Below are 23984 nucleotides of genomic sequence, written 5' to 3'. Positions count from 1 at the left end.
CAAATGTTATGTAAGAAGCTACCATTAAAAACAAAATCTATATAATTTATTATGAAAATATTATTGTTAATCAATGGTCATTCTTCTTGTAGAAGTTGCTAGACAATGAAGTTCACTCTTGTGAAATTTACTGCGCCATCTACTTCCAAAATCACTCCATTACTTTACTATAAGCCAGGGATACTCAAACTTCTGAACCAGTGGGCCACATTACAAAAATGTGAAGGGGCCACGGGCCAGTTGATAAAATGACCTTACTTGATAACTTCTCTCTTTTATTTGCTTTATTTCCACATAATGTAAGACAAGTGCAATGTGCATTATTTTATGGCTTGGAATTCCATTTATATTCTGTCAATGGCACAAATTGTAATCAAAGTAATTTGCTACATTCTCTCTCTTTTTAATAATTCTGTTCAATTAGCATATTCCACACAAACACTAAAACAAACTAATGTACATTTGTCTGGGTTGATATCTGATAGAAGTCAAGATAGCTGAGCACATCTCTCTTTCAATTGCTTCACAATGTTATTTATGACTTGGCCCACATTCAACACAAATGGCTTTTTACAGAAAATAAACTTGTGAAAATAGATAGTTATGGCTAAGGAAAATACAATAAAATAAAATAAAACAATCTACTTAAAATAGATTACACAGACTGTTTAGCTACCAAATGGCTAATGATGCAGTTGTAGAGCTACAGTATATCTCTCTTCCATTTGATTTGCATTAGGCCTACAATGTCGTTTTGGGTATGCTAATTAGTCAGGCAGAGACACTGAAAAAAAAAGAAAGAAAAGAAAATGCAAAAATCGGCTATTTCAATGGCCGTTTTCAAGATGTTTTGTCCATTATCTCTGGAACGCAAGGTCCAATCTGCTCAGTTTAAAGCTTGTTGGATGCGTGAATTCTAGGACATTAAGCTGGTGGGCCAGTCAAAATTGCGCCGCGGGCCGGAAGTGGAGTTTGAGTATCACTGCTATAAGCCATTCACTGCTATCAATTACAAGTGGATCTAGGAACTGCTTGCACTGAAAGCGATTTAGATAGCCTATCAAAGCGTGACTTTGAACTGGCTTTTAGAGTAACAGTCATTTTAGAGGGACACCAGTATATACAGGCACGCACGCACGCGCACACACACACACACACACACACACACACACACACACACACACACACACACACACACACACACACACACACACACACACACACACACACACACACACACACACACACACACAAAACAACATCGACAATGGCAGTTATGATGGGTGCATGTTTACATTGTGTTTCATTTGTTACAGTGGCCTGGACACCATGTACCCACTCCACACCCATGTGAACCCCATCATGTAGCTACATACACATACACACACACGCATGCATGCACACTCAAGCCAATTGAGACTAACACAAACACCTACGCCTCAACAGTTCTCCTCATCTATACTGCCGGGTTTTACACACAAGCTGTTTTGACAGCTTCAAGTGCAACAGATTCCACCCCGTGGACAGCCTGCTCCATGTAGAAACGGCGGGAGACACGCACCCATGGCCCTGGCCAGGGGCGTCACACCAAATTTTGGGCCCTGGGTACAAGGATTCACTGCGGGCCCCCCATGAATGTTAACTATTGAAAAATAGCAGATATACAAGCTCACAGCACGGCACCGAGTGCCGCGCTGTGAGCTTGTAGATCTGCTATTTTTGAAAAATTGTGAAAATGTGTGCAAGAAACCTATGTCAAGGACCCCCAAGATGATATGTATTTGGCCACGGACCCCGATCTCAAAGTATTTAGTTCCAGGGACCCCCAGAAGCAAAATTTGAGTTAGGAATGTTGGCTTAAAAAATACATATAAGATTTTCACACATTTTCACAACTTTTCAAAAATAGCAGATCTACAAGCTCGCAGTGCGGCACTCGGTGCCGCGCTGTGAGCTTGTATATCTGCTATTTTTCAATAGATAAAGTTATTAGGGCCCCTCCACCTTGGGCCCCAGTAACTCAGTCCCACTTTCCTACCCCTTGTGACACCCATGGCCCTGGCCCCTAACTCAACACTCATACAAATATTTGAGGTCAGTGCATAAGAACAGAAGACCCGTAGCGTCTTTATGCACTTCAATCACTCTAAGCGGAAGACTATCAGCGCACAATATTCATGCTGACATCTGAAATGTCCATGATCTAAATTAAAGACAAGATGATTGATTATAGTGTGCATTAAGGTTCAGGACTCCTGGAAGAGTACAGTAGTTGGACTTAAAGAGGCTATAAACTAATTCAGACCACCCCAAAAAAGGCTGATCCTTTGGACTCTAAGCTACTCACTGGACTGCCATGGAATTAGCTGTACGCCTTCATGCTAGGGTGAACGCTTAGGCCAACGTTTCTATACAAGATGTCTCAAAATCTAATTGGCGGATTGCCATGAAACTTGGGGCAGCACAACCTCTAATTGTCTGACACACTGCAGCAGTAGCACTGGCACTAGTGGACTAAAGGCAGGCCTAATGAAGAAAGAAGAAACGCCACAAGAACACTGGCTTTTATTGCATTTCTACAGATCTACAAGCAGATCTACAAGCTCGCAGCGCGGCACTTTCTGAAAAATCGTGAAAATGTGTGCAAGTCTTTGAATATTTCAAATCCTTCTGTCAGTGGTGCTCAAACCTTTTCATGTGAAGGACCCCCAACATGACATGTATTTGGCCACGGACCCCCATCTCAAAATATTTAGTTCCAGGGACCCCCCAGAAGCAAAATTTGAGTTACAAATGTTCGCTTAAAAAATACATGTATTCAAAGATGCCGCGCTGTGAGCTTGTATATCTGCTATTTTTCAATAGCTAAAGTATAAAATAATTAAGGCCCCTCCACCTTGGGTCCTAGTAACTCAGTCCCACTTTTCCCCCCCGTGTGACGCCCCTGCTGAAGAGTAATAGAGATGGATAAAGGGAGGGCTGCCTGTTTGCTTTGGCAGCAGCGACCTCCTCCTTCCTTTCTCCGTGACTGATTGCGAACACAATGTCTTCCTCCTTCAGAAAGCAGGAGAGAGATGGAGGGATGTGCCAACAGAGGTAAACAATATTCTCAAACTAACCAGTGGTTCTCAAACTTTTTCGTGCCAACGACCCCCAAATTGATACGTACTTGGCCGCGGACCCCCCATCTCAAAAGGTTTTGTGCTGGGGAGCGGGGACCCCCAGAAGAGATGATTTATGTAAAGAAATGAAAAGAATTATGCAAAATGTTTCAAACATTTTCAAAGCAGCACAAAGTGATGCGCTGTGAGCTTGTAGATTTGCAATTTTTGAATAGTCAACATACTGTACACATGGATGAAGTGGTTAAAATGATTGTGATGCTATGTTACTACTTTTGCTAGGGACCCCCTGGAACCCCCTCAAGGACCCCTGGGGGTCCCCGGACCCTACTTTGAGAACCAATGTTCTCTATGCTGTACATCTGGAAAGCCCTGTTATCTTCTTTCCTGTTTCTTTCCTTGTTTAGATTTTTCTAATGTTGCACGCTGTTGCTGAGCTTGTTTTCTGATTTATTCTTATGTAACAAAAGGGTCAATCTGTGCCTGTGCTTTATCAGTCACACATACAAGAAAACAACAACAACAGCACCAGCACAGCTGGCCTTCCCTGTTTGAGACATGGACTTGAGGCCTGTCAACAAATGTTATAAACGAAGGGGTGAGGCTGTTGGGGTGCGGACAGTCAGGGAAATAGGAGGGGAGAGAAAACATGAAGGCAGAAAAACAAGCAAGAAAAGCAGAAAGAAAAAAAAGAACTTAATTAAAGTAAAAGAAAAAAGAAATGGGCAAATTAACAAACAAAAGGGTCAGACAGAAGCTTTACAGTGATTGCTGAACAAATTGCACTCTAGCAAGAAAGAAAGAAAGAAAGAAAGAAAGTCCTTGTTTTCCCTATCTGGCCACCTAAGTGCTTTTGGAACTCTACTGTATTCTTGTTTTTCTTAAAATCGAATAAAAAATTGATCAAAAAAAAAGAAAAAAAAAAAAAAAAAAGAAAGAAAGAAAGAAAGAAAGAAATGAAGTAAAATGGTCAGACATATGCTTTGCAGTGAGTGTGTCAAACATGCTGAACATGGTGGTCCAGTGCAGATTGAATCAGGGCAGTGCATTAGGGCAGATTAAAGTTAGCTACTGTTGCTGTAGATAATGATGGGACTGATGGATGGCTGAGAAAGACAAACCTCCCTCTGTTGCCAATTCTCTATTCTCCCAAAGGAATGGATCAGCAGCAGGGACACCAGCCAATGTTATCAATCACACACAGACACGCACGCACGCACGCACGAACGCGCACGCACACACACAGACATACGTGCCTACACACAAGCAAGCACACAGGCATCGGCCAGCAGAAAATGCTGTGCTTACACCTTCATCTGCAATCTTACCGTAAACTGTCATGCATGACAGACATAAACAACGCACGCAAGAATGCACATGCGTACTCACACGCACACACATGCACGCACGCACGTACGCACGCACGCACGCACACACAATAAATCCATGCTTATGAAATTATATCCACAATTTTGCACTTGCAGGCAACATGCCATAGTTGGGACATCTCTACACTTCAAATCCTGAGTGTCATATTAGCTCTGATAGTGTAGAAATCTACGGTACATGCATCATCTGCAGAGTAGCCCTGTTATCCACATCCATAATACTATACTCCAAACACCTGGCTACACTGTCTGGAACAACATCTTTGAAAAGCATATCTCTGGATTGGAAAGGCACGGTAAATGTAAAAGGTTAAAGGATAATAGTATTCACACCAATGTCAGTTTTATGCTATTTAATGATGCTACTTACTGTAATCCAAATGTGTGAACTGAATTAGGTGGCTATTATGTTTAATTATTTCTTTTGTGATGTTTTTGTAAAATCTATATAATCGAGTCAGATTCAAACTCTGGTCTTCGCGACAAGGAGCATGTGGTCCGTGGCCTAACTGCCTGAGCCAAAAGGCACACTGGTTTAAAACCCATTTAGACCTGGAATGCTTCCGTGGAACTCTAGATTTTAACCACTTTAACACCTTCTAAGCCTGGCCGCACTCCCTCGGACTTCCTACTGGGTCCCATCAGCCAATCGTCTATTCCCGTCTATTGCCGTAATTTATGAAATTAATCATAATTTTTTGAAAAATACAGTCGCAGGTCGTGCTCTGTCTCTTTAAGAGACGTTGCGCAATCAGATCACGTCAGAAACGTGATGACGTCATCGGCTGGCTCTGCCACTGGCTCCACGAGCGGCCATTACGTTCCCCTTCACTGTGTGTGCTGCAGCCTGGTTTAGCCCATCCCCTCAAGAGTTTCGACCAGACGAGAGGCGAAATCAAGGCTTCGGAATGAGTGGAATACATGGAATTAGATCGATGTGCGTGCGACGAGGACGTAATGTACTTTCGAACGCTGTTTTTTCTCGCGGATTACCCCATCTCGCTCCATGCAAATGAACGGCAGAAATACAGCCAGCAGCAGCTTCTAAGTAAGTGGCCGCCCAAACACGTAGTGTGTGCACGTCCTGCTGGCTTGCACTGAACGACCCGCGCGCGTTGTTTATCATTTGGTGTGTTTGTTTTTTAAAATATGTTTATAAATAAAACGCTGATTGCACGGCAGTACCGGGGTTCAGGGGGTTCTGCCGGGGCTTGGAAGGTGTATTATTTTATGCATTAACTATTCAAAAATAGCAGATCTACAAGTTCGCAGCGCTGCACCCGGTACTTTGCTGCGAGCTTGTAGATCTGCTATTTTTGAAAAATCATGAAAATGTGAAGTCTTTGAATATAACAGTATACACAAACACTCATTCACGATTAAAAAAAAAAAGCAGATCTACAAGCTTTCAATAGCTAAAGTATAAAATAATTCCAGGTCTTCATGGGTTAATCACATTAACCCTGGCATCTCTATTTTGATAAAGAATGTCCAAATGTCTTTCACAATTTTTCAAGATTTGTCAAGATTTTCCACCATTTTTGGATAGCCAAACTACAAAATAGGGCTAAAGTGGTTAAACATTGATGCTACAGTATACCATGCCATTATTCAAAAGGTGACAGATTGGCCAAAAAAAATACAGTTGTTGTTTTTGGGTGTAATATTCAAACAGGACCACATGGAGAATCAAATGTGTAATGAGACAAAGGTTCTGTCTCCAATAGAAACTCATGCCTGGTAAATTCCAAAGGCTTTCCATGACCTAATATACAAACACCTGGCCTATTAACAGAACTTTCCACAACACCCTTTCTACACCAAAGTCTGTCAGCCTGATAAAGAAGCCTTCTGCTGTCATGGCTCGTTTGTGGCAATATTTAATTTGTGGCTTTCTTTTATTGCTTTATTAGATAGGAGAGTGTAGAGAGACTGGAAAGTGGGCAAGGAGGAATGAGAGAGAGAGCGAGAGAGAGAGAGAGAGAGAGAGAGAGAGAGTGAGAGAGAGAGAGAGAGAGACATGATGACAGGAGTCAGATTCAAACCTGTCTCCTCGCAACTCATAAGGAGCATGTGATACAGTGCATGCACTAACTGGTTGAGGCACCAGACCGCCCTCCCACCCCCACCGGCCCCCACCCCAGTTTGTGGCATTTAAACTGAGAGAGAATTCGTCAGACTTTAATCCTCCTGTCATGGTTGACTTGGGTCACTTCACCAAGCTGGCGATTATGAAACATTAATCCACTTTGAAGGATGACTCTCCTTCACCCTGGTTTTCTCTTTCTTCTATCACTCACACCAGGCACGTGCACACATAGACATCAAAGGGGGCTCGAGCCCCTGCCCTTTAATACGTCTGTAAAAAGGGCCCTCTCCCGACCATGAATGCAGTTTTTGCTACGGTGAAAGAAAGGCAGCATCCTGAACTTGAATGCAGCATCTTATGTTGAAATCAAGAAATGTGTAGAAATCAAGCATCGAAAATAGCCGACCTCCATGCTCACAACGCGTCGCAGGGCAACTAACTCTACATGAGTACAATATTTTATTTAGAATGAGGAAAAGTCAAATTCACTTAAAGAGGTGGTGCCATGGTTTTTTACTTGTTAGGTTTTTATGTGTCTATGGAGGTAACATTACTCTAATAAACCCCCAGGTGTGGTTATACCGGGTAATATGCAAATATGTCTTCCCTGGATGTGTATATTTGGTTACTTCCTGAAAGCTGAAAGCCCCTGAATCAAAAGGCCCAACTGAAATACACTGATATAATGACATCATATCATCCACTCCCCTTTTTGAGCGGTGGTCACACCGTCTCCATAGAGTGGCCGTGTGTGTATCCGTGTATCCGTGTATGTGTCCGTGTATGTGGGTGGGTCTGTATGTAGCCTGCCCTACAGTACCTTTTATGACCACACATGTTAAGGGAGGGGCGCTGTTTTCAGGCCAGGCCAGGCCAGGCACACACACACACACGCACACACACACACACACACACACACACACACACACACACACACACACACACACACACACACACACACACACAGGGGGGGGGGGGGGGGGGGGTTGGTGGGTAAGAGGGTGCTGTTGAGACTAGCCTGGGGGGGGGGGGGGGGGGTGACAGAATTCATAGATCTAGAACACATAGAATTCATAGATATAGAACACAGAATATGTACAGTACAGTTAGGTGGGTAAACCACCGCTCAGTTCACACGGGTGTGATTTTTACCATACAGCAACAATGAATAGGTGGGTGTGGGACTGTGGACACATAATGTAATTTTAACACTTTCTGTACACTTTTTTTCCTCCAAGTATAATCATAATACCTGATGATTATGTTGTTGGGGGGGGGGGGGGGGGGGGGTGATTAAAATGATGATTAAAAGTCTATTCGGTCTCAATTTCTTTATCCTCCAATCACCATTTCTTCTGCTCTTCTCTATCTCTCTCCTCTCTCTCTCTGTCTCTCCCTATAATATCCCTATTTTCTCCTGTTTTTTGTTTTTCTTTTGCAATCCTCCTTGTCCTATGTTGAACCTCTCTCAGTCCCCACCCTCTCGGTAAGGTGAGTTTGCCAGTCTGCACGCTGCCAGCCAGATTTCATGCTCCTATGCCTTTTAGAAATATGACCCTGTGTGCGGTTTATACATAGTTGATGTTGGCTCGCCAGTCCGAAATACACACATCTGATACTCTTATGTAAGTCAAAGGCATGACTTTATCTTACTTTGTCTCTCTGCTCTCTATTTTACCAACTCTCCTCCTCTTATTCTTTTATTTCTCTCAGAATTTTCTCTACTTTTCTCAACATTTATTTTTGTCTTTTTTAATCATTTGCTTCTCATTATATTACTCTCTCTCTCTCTCTCTCTCTCTCTCTCTCTCTCTCTCTCTCTCTCTCTCTCTCTTCAATTCAATTCAATTCAAGGAGCTTTATTGGCCTGAGAAAACATAAGTTTACATTACCAAAGCAAGTGTCAAAAATAAAATAGAAACTCTCTCTCACACACACACACACACACACACACACACACACACACACACACACACACACACACACACACACACACACACACACACACACACACACACACACAAAAGAACACACCTTCTGCTTTACACAACAACAACAACAACACAAAAATCTAAAAGGCCAGAATCTCCCTGAAGTCCAAATTGAGGCAAAGAAGACATAGCTTTACTTCCAGAGCACAATAACAGATTATCTATCTTTGAGGGTGCAAAAAACAACAACAACAAGATTGTGTTGGAACTAAGAGTTCCAAAACATCTTTTCACTTCAGGGCTATCCTCACAAAAGCAAACACAGATATCGTTCGTCGCTAGGTATACGTCCTGGGCCTCCATGACAACCTCAACTGCAGGAAATACTATGCCAGAGAGATAAGCTGTAAATCATATTCTTCAAAATTGGCTCTTCTGCTACATTACTCTGCGACTTCTATTCTTGGTATAGTGTGTCATCCTTTTTCAAAGAAACCTTCCAGCGTTCCATCTAGCAAACACAGCAACCACCCCCTTCAAAGAAAGAAAACAAGTGGAAGGGGAAAAGAAACCATGTATTCTTGAGTAGGGATGGGACGATATAAAAATATTACCAAATTACCAAAAAAATCATGATTTACGATATTATCGCCAAAATCAAAATATCCCCAACTCCCTTATCAAAAATAGCCGATCTACAAGCGTTGTGAGCTTGTAGATCGGCTATTTTTTTCGCAAAGAGATTTGGTAGAGAGTGAAAAAAGACTTTATCAAGTACGTATATTATAAGTACATTTTACCAATAGAGGGTTTAAATGGTACTGGATATGCAGCTGAAAGATGAATTGATCCCAGTGCATGACGGAGGACGATATTGCGATAAATTAAATCTCCACGATACGATTATCGTGAGTGTTTTTTATCACGATAAACGATAATATCGCTTATTGTCCCATCCCTACTTGAAACATACTTTTTGCCGAACAATTTACACCTTCAATCTTCGATGACATGGATAAATTAACAATACTTTTGACAGAATATTGATATTGTGATGATAATATCATTGTGACTATAACAATACAATATAATATATATTTTAGATTTCCTATGAACATTTTGTGGCACTAGCTGTCATAGCTTGCTATGATAAGTTTTGAGTAAAAAATAGGGTTTAAGTAATTAAAACCAGGAAAAGATAACACTTATGTTATGATATCAGTATCACAATATCCCAAATCACAGATGATATCTCTAGTCTCATATCACAATATGGGTTTGGGTGATAATTCAATGTATTATAGCACCTTGTGACACCTTGATCCCTGAGAGAATAAAAAACACTCTAATCCCACACACCACAGGAAATCCAAGGCCATTCCTCATGCACCGCCATATCTTACGTTACCTCACATATTGAGTAATGATCCACCTACCATGGACTGTATATATAGGGTAGGAGTCCTGACAGCAATTATTGTAAATCAGTGATGAAAACATTTCAGTTACGTCACTTATTTGTAATAAGATTAATAAAGCTTGTGGCACTCAAGTCAATGGATGTTCTTGCACAGCGACGAAACTAATTGTCTTACTGGTATTGGTATTATTACTAGTAAGACGCCTCAGGGCGACAAGCGACCTCGCCCTAAAGTGCGGAAGCCAGAGTGTGATGTCAGAGCAGCAAACCCATTCTGGTAGAGTGGTTCCCCTGACATCACAGTGACATCAGAGCATGATGTCAGAGCGGCAAAACCATAGACCGTAACAATGTGTACACGTCTACATGGACGGACGGACACGGATTTCTCATAGTAAACTGCGACCTTTGGTCGCAATTATACTGGTAGCATTGCTGACAGAAAATAGGAGTTAATGCTTCAAACCCATCAAAAAAGCATCCGCACATGTGCTGTATTGCGCTCGCAGTTTTCTGCGTGACTGTTCTGGCCACAGCGGGACGAGGCGTTGTGAGCATGTACTGTAGATCGGCTATTTTCACAATGTTCGCCTCTTGCATACTTAATATTTGACAGTTTGGTCAGTTTGGACAGTTCTGTCGAATATTCAACTATTCGAATACTTTGAGGTCGAATAATTCGAATACTAAAAATCACTATTCGTGAATGCCCTAGCACGGACAAAGTCTTTTTTGTCAGTCATGGGGTGCAGCATAACATAATCTCCTGTCCCCAGGGTTCTGTCCTGGCGGAGATAATATGATGGTCAAAACTGTACTAATATTGTGTTCATGAGTAATTAGAAGACTAACGTATAATCTCGTCATCTTGTCATCGTCATTAATCAAACTATATTCTTACTGTTGTAAAAGTCTAATGACAATCTATTGTGACCTCAGCCTCTCCAAAGGCTATTCAGAGCACTCAGCTTCATTATAACAATCTCATCAGTCGTACAGACGTCATCATGCCATCATGTGTCCATTATTGTAGCTTTTATGTCACTATTAATTGACCACAAGAACAGAGGGCTTGTCCTGAGCAGAGGGAGTTCTATAATGAGAACAAGTCACTCTGACCGGCTGTCCCCAGATCACCTTTTACAGTCTCTTCTCACACACCAAGGTCATAGAGGCAACTAGGTGAGATAGGAATCTGATGGTAAATGGGTACATTTCCTGTACACTCTCAGAATTACAGGCCTCTCCATTTGGAACCCCTAAAGGAACCCAGATGGACCCTGGACCCCACTTTGAGAAACTATTTAAGAAACTATTCTTTTATGCTGCTTCCTGATTAGAGCCCGACCACTTTAGCCACTTCAAGCTGGCTTTCCTATGTTGGCGTCATTATAAGCAAACACATTGAGACACATTGAGAGCTTGTAGATTCTATGTTTTCTCTTTTAGTTAAAATAATAAATACATTTGTAATTTGTTTCCACTTTTTTTTTAGAAAATATTGATCAAAAGCGTAGGTTATTGGAGGTCTAATACTCTCCAGAATTGGGATAGTCAACGGACTCAATAATCTGGCAGCAGTCGAAATCTGGCAGACTCTATATAATAAAGCAGCGAGTTGTCCAAACCCTTTAGCTATCCCTATGAGACTCCTGTAAGCATGATCTATCATGAATCGCTAAGCTAATTTCTCTGCCACGGGGTAAAGCAACCTGAGCACCTTAATGAGGGCAATGACAGATAAAGTTCCACTTTAAGATTACACCACACTGCCGCCGTTCTGTTGCTTTAGCCCGAGAGAATCTTCTAATGACAAACTGAAAAATCCCGAGAACTCACGCAAATGTCCAAGGAACATTCAGTTTAGGTACAGAAGGCCTGTCACAATTATTACTTAATCATCTGATTGCAATTATTTGACATAATCACAATTATTTTGTCATACTCGTCATAATCATTTCCATGTTGAAAAATGTTCATATATTTTCAAGCTCACAACGTGTCGCGATCTGACGCACTGTGAGCTTGTATATCAGCTACTTCCACTATCAATGTTCTTTTTTAAGTATAAAGTTGTCAAATATGTAATTTCTTTGTATATTTAGGTTATGTGTCATATCTGCCATGAGCAACTTCTTATAATGCAGGGGGTGAAAAGGCCCAAAGCTCACAAAGGGACCCTACAAATCTTCAGGACGCCGTGGAATTGAAGAGGAACTGTGTACAGCACGTAGTAAGATGCAAAGACGTTCTGCTATAGCAGACGTGGGGGAAAACATGAGCATAGCATCATCCTCGGAATAACCGATTTTCAACTAAGAACGAAGAGACATTTTGGGGGTTGGAAATATATTTCTTTTACAGTGAACGACACTGTAGTATGCAGAATAATACATTATAGGCATAAGAGAGATCGAAAGAGAGAGAGTGTGAGGGAGAGAGAGAGAGAGAGAGAGAGAGAGAGAGAGAGAGAGAGAGAGAGAGACAGACAGATAGAGAGAGAGAGTGAGCGAGAGAGAAAATGTACAGTATGTGTGGGGAAGAGACAGCAAGAGCAGAGTGAGCCAGTGAACTCTATTATTAGACTGTTCAGCCTGTCCTCAGATGGCCCACTCCTTGTCTATATCCTAGCTGTCATGACTCCTAATGCTCTCTGACTGTACTGTGCCTAGTATGCCTAGTATATGCCCCACAGGCTTCCATACCATACAGTACAGTAAGTACTCACTACCCCAGTGATCCTCAAACTTTCACATTTCAAGCTCTCCCCTTAACTCTGACAGTGTACAAATGGAACCAAATGAACCTGTCAGTACTAGGGCATTAACGACTTGTAATTTTTGCAAGTCGACTCGACTCAGTAAAAAGTTGAGTTGAAGTCGACTTTATCGTTTGATGACGTCATCACATCACACTTAATGTGCAACATTGTTTTCTCACTCAACTATAAACAAACCAACATAAGGTTTAAGTATAGAGGGTATCTTCACATTTCTGAAGTGCCAATTTAAAGACGTTTTAATACCTCTAAAATTACAAATTAAACATTGTCCAAATTGTCAAATATATAGATGCACAAATTGTGAAAATAGCTGATCTACATGCTCACAACGCCTTGCATCGCGAGGCATTGTGAGCATGTAGATCTGCTATTTTCACAATAGAACCATGTTATCCACCTCTTTCCGCGGGAGTTTGCTGGAGGCGACTGGAGATTATTTGGACCACACTTCCGATTTAACAGCAGACATACAAGCTCACGTCGCGTCGCAGATGCAGCCTGTTGTGAGCTTGTAAATCACACTCGGCTGCGGAGCCGGAAGCTCGGTACAGCGTCTGCGCAATGCACTATGGGGCGTTGGAAACTTGTGGATCCAAATGTAATGTAGCACTGTAATATTGGATCATTCTGTCCTTGACAACAAGCAATCCTACTGTTTGAATGATGTACAGACACACACATGGAGCAAAAATAATTATAGAAAAAAAAGAGAGATAATTTTTTTTTCAACTTTGACTTTCTCTGGTGGTAGTCGACTTGTGTAATGAAGTCGACTCAGTCGACTTGTCGACTTCTTCGTTAATGCCCTAGTCAGTACACTGTCAAGAGTTACAGACTTGTATGGGTCACTTTAGACCCCCTAAAGGAACCCACAGAGTCCCCATGCATGGAATCCACTTTGAGAACCACTGCAATATCAGAAGCCAGTTTGATTGCATTGGTCACAAGTCAAATGTGTCTTCCATTATAACGTGCAGCTGATAAGGGGATTTATTTAGGGATTTTGACTAACAAAGCCATTTCCCTTCATATCCTGTCAAATTAATCCTTGCTACCTAGCAATAGTAAGCCAGCACGATAGCGTATAACCTTTTGGAATTGGGATGAACCGTAAGTTCACTGTGGTGAACTTGCTGAAGGGCACTTTCCCAAATGAGCCTCATTAAATCCTGTTCTTTCAAGCCTGAGCCCATTGTGAACAAGGTGTCTGCAAATAATATAATAATATATAATGTTTCATCTCAGTTCTGTTTAGCTCCGTTTTAACTTAAGGCAACGTAAAGCCATCCGTCAGATTTATGTCCGTCGTCTCCCTCTCCCTGTGGAGGTAGTAGAAGTAATTGGACTCTGGCTTGACTGCACATTGTCATGGTCTGAACATATTGACAAGGTTGTTGGCAAAATGGGAAGAGCTGTGGGAATAACTAGGTAGTGTTTACCGTTTTTAACATCAAATCTGTTTCGTCAAGTTGTGTGCTCATTGGTTTTATGTCATTTGGATTACTGCTCTGTAGTATGGTCATCAGCATCTAATGTTCTGCTTCAAGAATTGCAAGTTGCACAAAATAAGGCTGCCAGACTGGTTCTGGGTTGTTCTTATAGAACTAGTGTGAAAGACATGCATGAACGTCTTGCTTGGTCAATGGTCAAAGAAAGACTTTCTGCTAGTTTACTTACATTTTTTCACAGAGTCATTAACACCCACACACCTACATTGTTTTATAAGAATATAACTAGCTGTTCAGAAATCCATACACATTTTACTCGTGCAGCGAGTGACGGACTGATGACTTTTCCACTACCTAGGTCTAATTCTATGAAGAAGGCTGCTTTTTATAGATCATGCTATGGAATAGTCTTCCAAATGAACTTCGTAACACCAGAGAAAAAGCCTGTTTTAAAAGGAAACTTCGTCTTCTTATGCATACTTAATACATAAAATATCAAATTTTCTTACTTTTTAAATTTGTTGTATACACGTTATTTTATTTTTAGGTGATACTTTGTATAATGTATTTTTGCTGTTCAAGTATTTCTTTGTAATACTTTGTGATATTTTATATATTTGTAATGTATTTTAATGTCTTGGACCCCAGGAAGACTAGCTGACGTTAATGGGGATCCGTTTAAATAAATAAAATAAAATAAAAAATTGCAATGATGTTTGAACTAGAATAAAGATGTAGTTTACATTGATGCCCAAGTTAACAGTGGTGCCCAATCCCGTTCAATGCCTGCTTTAAATAATAATTTATTGACATCGTCAACCAGTACGTGTCCTTCCTGAGCCTAAAAGGTCACAGTTTCTCAATGGAAGAAAAGGGAGACCATCTCCAATCACTGCAGATGTTATGCTAGTTATATTATATTAACATACTCTAATCATACAGATTGGTTAGTATAACCAGTATGTGCAAGAACCTTGCCCATACTGTAGCACCTTAAAGCCCTAGCCAACAGGCAAAAATGCTATTCTTTGATTATTATTATCTTTTTAATTGTGTTGTTGTTGAATCAATGTGCTTATTATTGTGGGCTCGCTGAAAGGCGAGACCAGTATGTTGTACCAAATCTTTATAGGTCAAGTTTATTATCCTCAAAAAAAATGACTGACAGTACAAAGGCAGGAGGGCCCTTAGCCAATGAGGAGCAGCGCTCTTGGTGACATCACCACTAACAAGTGTGACCTGATATAAATAAACAAAACCCACATGAAATCTTTTTGCTTGAAATTTTTGGTCTCGCTGAAAAGCAAAGGCGAGACCAGTATATTATATTGTACCAAAGCTTTATAGGTCAAGTTTATTCTCCTCAAAAAAATGACCGCCAGTACAAAGGCAGGGCCTTTAGCCAATGAGGAGCAGCACTCTTGGTGACATCACCACCACCTCATTTATATACTAAGGTTATTCTCCTTCCTTTAGCCAATGAGGGAGCAGCAAGCCCACACTGTTTTGTAAGAACAGTATTTCTAGTTATTATTATTAACACCACATACAGTAACACTGGAAACAGAGTCTCACAAATACATTTGAGATCTATTTTGATTTTGTTTTGCTGGGGGTCCTCCTCAGAGCCCACTTTGAGAACCACTGCTCCAAGGTCAGCTTAGTTCAAGAGCACAACATACCGGTATGTGTGTTCTCTGCCCAGAAAATACACTTTCCTGCCGGCCGGTGACATTCACCATAAACAAACACTCCTCCAAACAAACAAGGCCTATTATCAGAGGTAGAGAAGGAAGGAAGTTGTTTGCAAAACAACATTTTCCAAAATGCAGCCATAACACCATGATGAGTCTACAGGGAGCTGTGGCTCTCTGACGTAGATGACATGACACGGGTCACTGTGACCTTGTGGTGGATTCTTCTGAGCCCAAATATCCAAAACCAAAAAGCTGCGTCAAAGATAAACTATAACATTCAAGTCCAAATTATAAATCAAACCCTCGGAGCTGAGGAATTCATGTTGTTTTATGTGTTAAAGACATCCTTTGAACTAGATGAAAGGCTTGGAATCATTCTTCAACAACACAATTATGCACTTCTGATTAAAAAGGCAAGGCCTCTTGGTGTGTGTGTGCGTGCGTGTGTGTGCGCGTGCGTTTGTGTGTGTGTGACTGTGTGTGTGTGTGTGTGTGTGTGTGTGTGTGTGTGTGTGTGTGTGTGTGTGTGTGTGTGTGTGTGTGTGTGTGTGTGTGTGTGTGTGTGTGTGTGAGTGACCTGGGTGAAGATCCACTGTGGATTGAAACATGTGATTAAATAGTTTTGCACCATAGCTCAGTGTGTGGATTCTATCCTTGAACTATGTACAGTATGTACAGTATGTGTTTAACCCAATTCTAGCTCCTTACCTGACAGTAGGCTGTCATGATCATGACATTTTACTTGACGATTAACTGTCATACAAATACTTGTGATTAACAATTTGATTGTGTTTTTGTCATTGAACACTGGAACATAAAATAGCATTTCCGTTTGCCATTCCATAACTTCAATATAAAGAGCAACAATGACCGGTACCAATAATCAAGATAAACGATATGGCCATATTGAAAAATGATATTCTTTACATTCCAAGAATTTCAAAAAACTGCAGAAATAGACGACCAACAAGGTCACAAGTGGTGAGCTTGTACGGTAGATCTGCTATTTCAACTATTTCTTTGAAAATGTCTTTGAACAGATTGTGGAGTGGAAATTAATTGCAAAACAATAATTGCGATTCAGTGATAACGCTGACAGGCCTACCTCACTGTAGTGACCCAGGGAGGGCGTTGGAGCGCCCGGTGGGGCAGGGGCTCTCCTCTTCTTGGGCTCGGCCTTGGGGGACATCCTGGAGATGTTCATCACGGACTGGGACTGACCCAAGGTGCTGGGGCGAGCCTCCACACAAGATATCGTGGACACTGTGGACAGGCCCTGGAGGGGTGCAAACAAAGATGGGGGGGGGGGGAGATTATTATATATCATGACCTATATTTAACCCCTTAAACCCGATGCCTTCTAAATAAGTGGTTCTCAAACTTTTTCGTAATTCAAAATTATTCAACATTTTTAAAACACTATCCACCTGTTTCCGTGGGAATTTATTGTAGAATTATGTGTGGGACACATCCGGAGAACAGCTGACATACAAGCTCACGTCTCGTCGCAGATGCGACCGGTGTGATCTTGTAGATCACACTCGAACGCTGGGCCGGAACTGCCGCCCACCTTCTGCGCAATGCACGATGGGACGTTGGAAACTTGTGGATAACATTTTTTAAAATGTTCAAAAATTGCAGATGTACTAGCTTGCAATGACGCGCTGTGCGCTTGTAGATCTGCTATTTTTTGAAAAGCACGGTGAAAATAATCTAAATGACAGACAGAGATGCTTTTCCGATTTTAACGGGTTAAAACCGTTACGATGACGATTATTTAATTCAGTGTGCAATCCCATTTTCAATGGGTGGCTGCCGCTGAATGAAAGACTGCGAGGAGAAAAAAGGAAAAAAATAAGTGATTCAAAATCTGATCAAAGAAAGCCCAAAACACTGTTGATAACGTGAACCTCCCCATCGCTTGCCTTGGTACGGACCGTACCGTTGGAACAATGGGGGGACGCAAGCCACGCCTTAAAACCCCACGATCTGAGAAAACAGCAATGTGTTTAATAGCAGATTAATTGATGCGTTCAGACAACGCCTGGGCCCAGCATAAAAGCAGACAAGTACAGTACAAGGCACATAAAGTACAGGTCATTAGGATTAATTAATAAGTAAAGCTGAAACATCTCCCAGTGGGGAGGTATGGGAAAGGAAAAACGCATGAGAAAAAGAACATGAGGACAGAAGCAGTGATGTAAAGTAACTAAGTACAGCACTTAAGTACAATTTTGAGGTATTTGTACTTTACTTGAGTATTTCCAAGTTCCAATACTTTTATTTTACTTCACTACCTCTCGGATCCAAATATTGTACTTTTAGTAATTTGAAAACTTTAGTTACTAGTTACTTTGCAGATATAAATTATAATATTATAAAACATCAAATAACCACTTTAACCACTATATTATACCTGGCTATTTGAAAATAGCCAATCTACAAGCTCACAACAGCTTGTAGATCTGCTATTTTCAAACATTGGTACTTTAATTACATTTTGATGACAATACTCTCGTACTTTTACTCAAGTTCATTTTGAATTCTGGACTTTTACTTGTAATAGAATATGTCTACATTGCAGTATTGATACTTTTACTCAAGTAAAAAAAAATCTGTACTTTTTCCACCACTGGGCCAGTAGACCAGGAGGCAAATGGCTTTTTTTCCCAACATGCAATGGATTCTTTTGATTAATGTCAACGAGAAAATGACTGAATTGTTATTATTATAATTCTAAAAGAGAGGTGAGATAGAAAGAGAGAGAGAGAGAGAGAGAGAGAGAGAGAGAGAGAGAGAGAGAGAGAGAGAGAGAGAGAGCAGAAGTGAGAAGCACAATAAGCTATGAAAACCAGAACAGATTTTCAAAAACGGGTGTAGAAGAAACTCGATTGTCAGAAACATCTTCCTGCTGGTGTACCGCTATGACTATTAAATGAGAATTACAATATCAACTGACACTGCCCCCTGCCCTCCTCTTTGAAGCTGAAGAATGAGCCTCTGATCAAGGCATGGTCTGCCCTGTGATCCCTGGCTGCTGTGTTACATCAGAGAGGCCATGTTAATGTGTGGAGAAGGGTGGAGGATGGAGAGTTAATGTGTGGAGAAGGGTGGAGGATGGAGAGACGTTCAGAGCTGAGTCACAGAGGGCTCTTCTCCAGAAGCACGCCGCCTTAAGCTGCGTGCGTGTGTGTGTGTGTGTGTGTGTGTGTGTGTGTGTGTGTGTGTGTGTGTGTGTGTGTGTGTGTGTGTGTGTGTGTGTCTCTTGGCTGCAATCCAGAAGGTTCATGATGAACTTTTCACACTGTGCTGCCCTGTGTGTGTGTGACTGTGTGTGTGTGTGTGTGTGTATGTGTGTGTGTGTGTGTGTGTGTGTCTGTGTGTGTGTGTGTGTGTATGTGACTGTGTGTGTGTGTGTGTGTGTGTGTGTGTGTGTGTGTGTGTGTGTGTGTGTGTGTGTGTGTGTGTGTGTGTGTGCGCGCGTGCGTGCGTGCGCGCGCTTGCGTGCGTGCATGCATGTGGCTGACCCTCTCACGAGAGAATTGGCAAGAGTAAACAGTTCCATATTCCTGCTCTCTCTCGCTCTCTCTCTCTCTCTGTCTGTCTGTCTCTCTCTCTGTCTGTCTGTCTGTCTGTCTGTCTGTCTGTCTGTCTGTCTGTCTCTGTCTTTCTCTTCGTCTGTTCATTCCCACACTTGCAGGGAGAGAGGGTAAGATTGAGGTTGAAAGGTGAAAAGGAGAAAAGAGAAGGAGAAGAGGAGGGAGTTAATCGTGGGCAAGATTTGTTCCTTTTAATAGCCTGGGTTGTGCTAAGTTGCGTACGGGAGTTGCGCACCAGAAATAGCCAAAGCACAAGCTTACAACAAGTCACAGCGCAACACGTTGTGAGCTTGTAGATCGCTTATTTTCGGTGTGCAACACCAGCGTATCACTAAGTACAAATCAGGATTAATTGTGGGCTCGCCTATAAGGCGAGCACACTTTAGATATTGTCATTATTGTGGGCTCGCCAGTACCTGGCGAGCACACTTTAGATATTGTCATTATTGTGGGCTCGCCAGTACCTGGCGAGCACACTTTAGATATTGTCATTATTTATTTATTTATTTATCTAGTAAGTAGACGGGATTTTCGGTTCCTTTCTACTCCTACATACTTAGACAGAAAATGAAAATAAAAACATCAATGTGTTCAGTTTACAGTGGCGATGTGTGCTATTACTTTATACAGCAATCGGCCAAATGGTGGCGCTGTAGGAAGCCTTCGAAAGTGCGAACTTTGAACAGGTATAGCTCATGCTGTGTTATACATACAGCCATGAAACCTGTATACACTTATGCGTCTCCTCATGCCGAACAACTTTTACCCTCTAACTTTTGACCTCTGACCTTTAGGTCTCCCACAATTCGGAATTATATGAAAAACAGTAAAAATCTATCTCCTCCTGGGATTTTCGCGTCAAGTGCACAAATCTTTTTTCACATGAACTTTGAACCTATATCTACACAGGCTATGTGGTGAGAAGTTTGTACGTTAAATAATGATTTTTTAATAATTCAATATATATTGCGGTTTTATGCAAATTATTCTTCGGCCTCTAAATCATACATGCAAAGTTACACGTTCATGGCATTTGGCAAAGATGTGGAGGGTTAGTCAAAGTATCACTGAAACCAATTTTATTCCAATCGGCCAAAGGGGGGCGCTATACGAAGCGTCTGAAAATTCAAACTTCAAACGGGCATAAGTCATGACTCGTTTCGTTTGAAGACATGCAACTTGTTACACGCGTGCTTTGACTCAAGCGGAAGACATCTGTGTCGTTGTTAAGTAAGCTCCGCCCTTCGATTTTCCGCGATTTTGAGCAGTTTGTAAAACGCGTAAACCCGCTTTTATTCTGGAATTTTCGCGTCACGTGCACAAAACTTTTTTTACGTGAACTTTGGACCGATATCTAAAGATCTGTCAGATCGGATTTCTTTAACATTGAAACATGCTTTTTTAAATAATTCAAACAATATTGCATTTTTATGCAAATTATTCTTCTGCCTCTAAAACATACATGCAAAGTCAGATTTTCATGACAAAATAGTGTAGAGGGTTAGTTCAAATATCACTGAAACCAATCTTACCCCAAATGGCCAAAGGGGGGCGCTATATAATTTTGAGCAGTTTGTAAAACGCTTAAACCCGTTTTTATTCTAGGATTTTTTTTGCAATTTGCATGAAACATTCTACACGCAATCTAAGGACCTTTATCTAACATGCCTATGAAGTGCACACAAAAAAATTATAAAATAATAATAATAAATATAGCTGCAAGCAGCGATAAAGTGGCCAAAGCCAAAAACACCTCAAATCATGAACACAGCCTGCGATGTGCGTGAAATCTTGCAAGCACATTCCCAATAGGTCAAGGAACAGATACCACCCTTCTTACATTGGCCTGTTATAGCGCCACCAGCGGGTCAACTTTTGCACAACACATTTTTGGAACAAAATGGACCAATCTTTGACGTCAGTAACGTCAAAGAGAGCACTGCCTGCGATCTTGACATTTTGTACTTTTATAGCCATTGTTTTCCGGCTTGAAGCGAGCCCACAATTGTTTCGAAGGAACAATATTTTTCTAGTTTATTTATTTATTTATCTAGTAAGTAGACGGGATTTTCGGTTCCTTTCTACTCCTACATACTTAGTGAGAAAATGAAAATAAAAACATCAATGTGTTCAGTTTACAGTGGCGAAGTGTGCTATTATTTATTATAGCAATCGGCCAAATGGTGGCGCTGTAGGAAGCCTTCGAAAGTGCGATCTTTGAACAGGTATAGCTCATGCTGTGTTATACATACAGCCATGAAACCTGTATACACTTATGCGTCTCCTCATGCCGAACAACTTTTACCCTCTAACTTTTGACCTCTGACCTTTAGGTCTCCCACAATTCGGAATTATATGAAAAACAGTAAAAATCTATCTCCTCCTGGGATTTTCGCGTCAAGTGCACAAAACTTTTTTCACATGAACTTTGAACCTATATCTACACAGGCTATGTGGTGAGAAGTTTGTACGTTAAATAATGATTTTTTAATAATTCAATATATATTGCGGTTTTATGCAAATTATTCTTCGGCCTCTAAATCATACATGCAAAGTTGCACGTTCATGGCATTTGGCAAAGATGTGGAGGGTTAGTCAAAGTATCACTGAAACCAATTTTATTCCAATCGGCCAAAGGGGGGCGCTATACGAAGCGTCTGAAAATTCAAACTTCAAACGGGCATAAGTCATGACTCGTTTCGTTTGAAGACATGCAACTTGTTACACGCGTGCTTTGACTCAAGCGGAAGACATCTGTGTCGTTGTTAAGTAAGCTCCGCCCTTCGATTTTCCGCCTTTTTGAGCAGTTTGTAAAACGCGTAAACCCGCTTTTATTCTGGAATTTTCGCGTCACGTGCACAAAACTTTTTTTACGTGAACTTTGGACCGATATCTAAAGATCTGTCAGATCGGATTTCTTTAACATTGAAACATGCTTTTTTAAATAATTCAAACAATATTGCATTTTTATGCAAATTATTCTTCTGCCTCTAAAACATACATGCAAAGTCAGATTTTCATGACAAAATAGTGTAGAGGGTTAGTTCAAATATCACTGAAACCAATCTTACCCCAAATGGCCAAAGGGGGGCGCTATATAATTTTGAGCAGTTTGTAAAACGCTTAAACCCGTTTTTATTCTAGGATTTTTTTTGCAATTTGCATGAAACATTCTACACGCAATCTAAGGACCTTTATCTAACATGCCTATGAAGTGCACACAAAAAAATTATAAAATAATAATAATAAATATAGCTGCAAGCAGCGATAAAGTGGCCAAAGCCAAAAACACCTCAAATCATGAACACAGCCTGCAATGTGCGTGAAATCTTGCAAGCACATTCCCAATAGGTCAAGGAACAGATACCACCCTTCTTACATTGGCCTGTTATAGCGCCACCAGCGGGTCAACTTTTGCACAACACATTTTGGAACAAAATGGACCATTCTTTGACGTCAGTAACGTCAAAGAGAGCACTGCCTGCGATCTTGACATTTTGTACTTTTATAGCCATTGTTTTCCGGCTTGAAGCGAGCCCACAATTGTTTCGAAGGAACAATATTTTTCTAGTTGTGGGCTCGCCTATAAGGCGAGCACACTTTAGATATTGTCATTATTTATTTATTTATCTATCAGGCAGGCAGTCATATCAAGTATCAAAAAACTTCGGTTCCTTTCTACTCCTACATACTTAGTGAGAAAATGAAAATAAAAACATCAATGTGTTCAGTTTACAGTGGCGAAGTGTGCTATTATTTTTTATAGCAATCGGCCAAATGGTGGCGCTGTAGGAAGCCTTCGAAAGTGCGAACTTTGAACAGGTATAGCTCATGCTGTGTTTTAGGTACAGCCATGAAACCTGTATACACGTATGCGTCTCCTCATGCCGAACAACTTTTACCCTCTAACTTTTGACCTCTGACCTTTAGGTCTCCCACAATTCGGAATTATATGAAAAACAGTAAAAATCTATCTCCTCCTGGGTTTTTTTCGATACGCGCACGAAACTTTTTTCACATGAACTTTGGACCAATACGGTCAAACTAATCTCGGTGGATTTCTTTTAAAGTGAAATATAATTTTTTAATAGTTCAATCAATATTGCGGTTTTATGCAAATTATTCTTCGGCCTCTAAATCATACATGCAAAGTTACACGTTCATGGCATTTGGCAAAGATGTGGAGGGTTAGTCAAAGTATCACTGAAACCAATTTTATTCCAATCGGCCAAAGGGGGGCGCTATACGAAGCGTCTGAAAATTCAAACTTCAAACGGGCATAAGTCATGACTCGTTTCGTTTGAAGACATGCAACTTGTTACACGCGTGCTTTGACTCAAGCGGAAGACATCTGTGTCGTTGTTAAGTAAGCTCCGCCCTTCAATTTTCCGCCATTTTGAGCAGTTTGTAAAACGCGTAAACCCGCTTTTATTCTGGAATTTTCGCGTCACGTGCACAAAACTTTTTTTACGTGAACTTTGGACCGATATCTAAAGATCTGTCAGATC

The 23984-nt window shown here is 41.0% G+C and overlaps 1 protein-coding gene across 4 annotated transcripts in view; it reads right to left on the bottom strand.

The window, feature by feature from the left end:
- cobl (cordon-bleu WH2 repeat protein) overlaps window positions 1-23984 on the bottom strand; it is a 159962-nt gene that overhangs the window by 46872 nt on the left and 89106 nt on the right. For all 4 annotated transcript variants that reach the window (XM_080720938.1, XM_080720937.1, XM_080720940.1 and 1 more), the window contains one exon: window positions 16983-17153. In XM_080720938.1, the coding sequence (XP_080577064.1) occupies window positions 16983-17153 (171 nt within the window). The remainder of the gene's footprint in view (window positions 1-16982; window positions 17154-23984) is intronic.

The sequence above is a fragment of the Nannobrachium achirus genome (genome assembly GCF_963921795.1).
Source record: "Nannobrachium achirus genome assembly, chromosome: 2".
Taxonomy (NCBI): Eukaryota; Metazoa; Chordata; class Actinopteri; order Myctophiformes; family Myctophidae; genus Nannobrachium; species Nannobrachium achirus.
The sequence above is the reverse complement of the archived record's forward strand: the minus strand, read 5'-3'. Positions and strand labels throughout refer to the sequence as shown.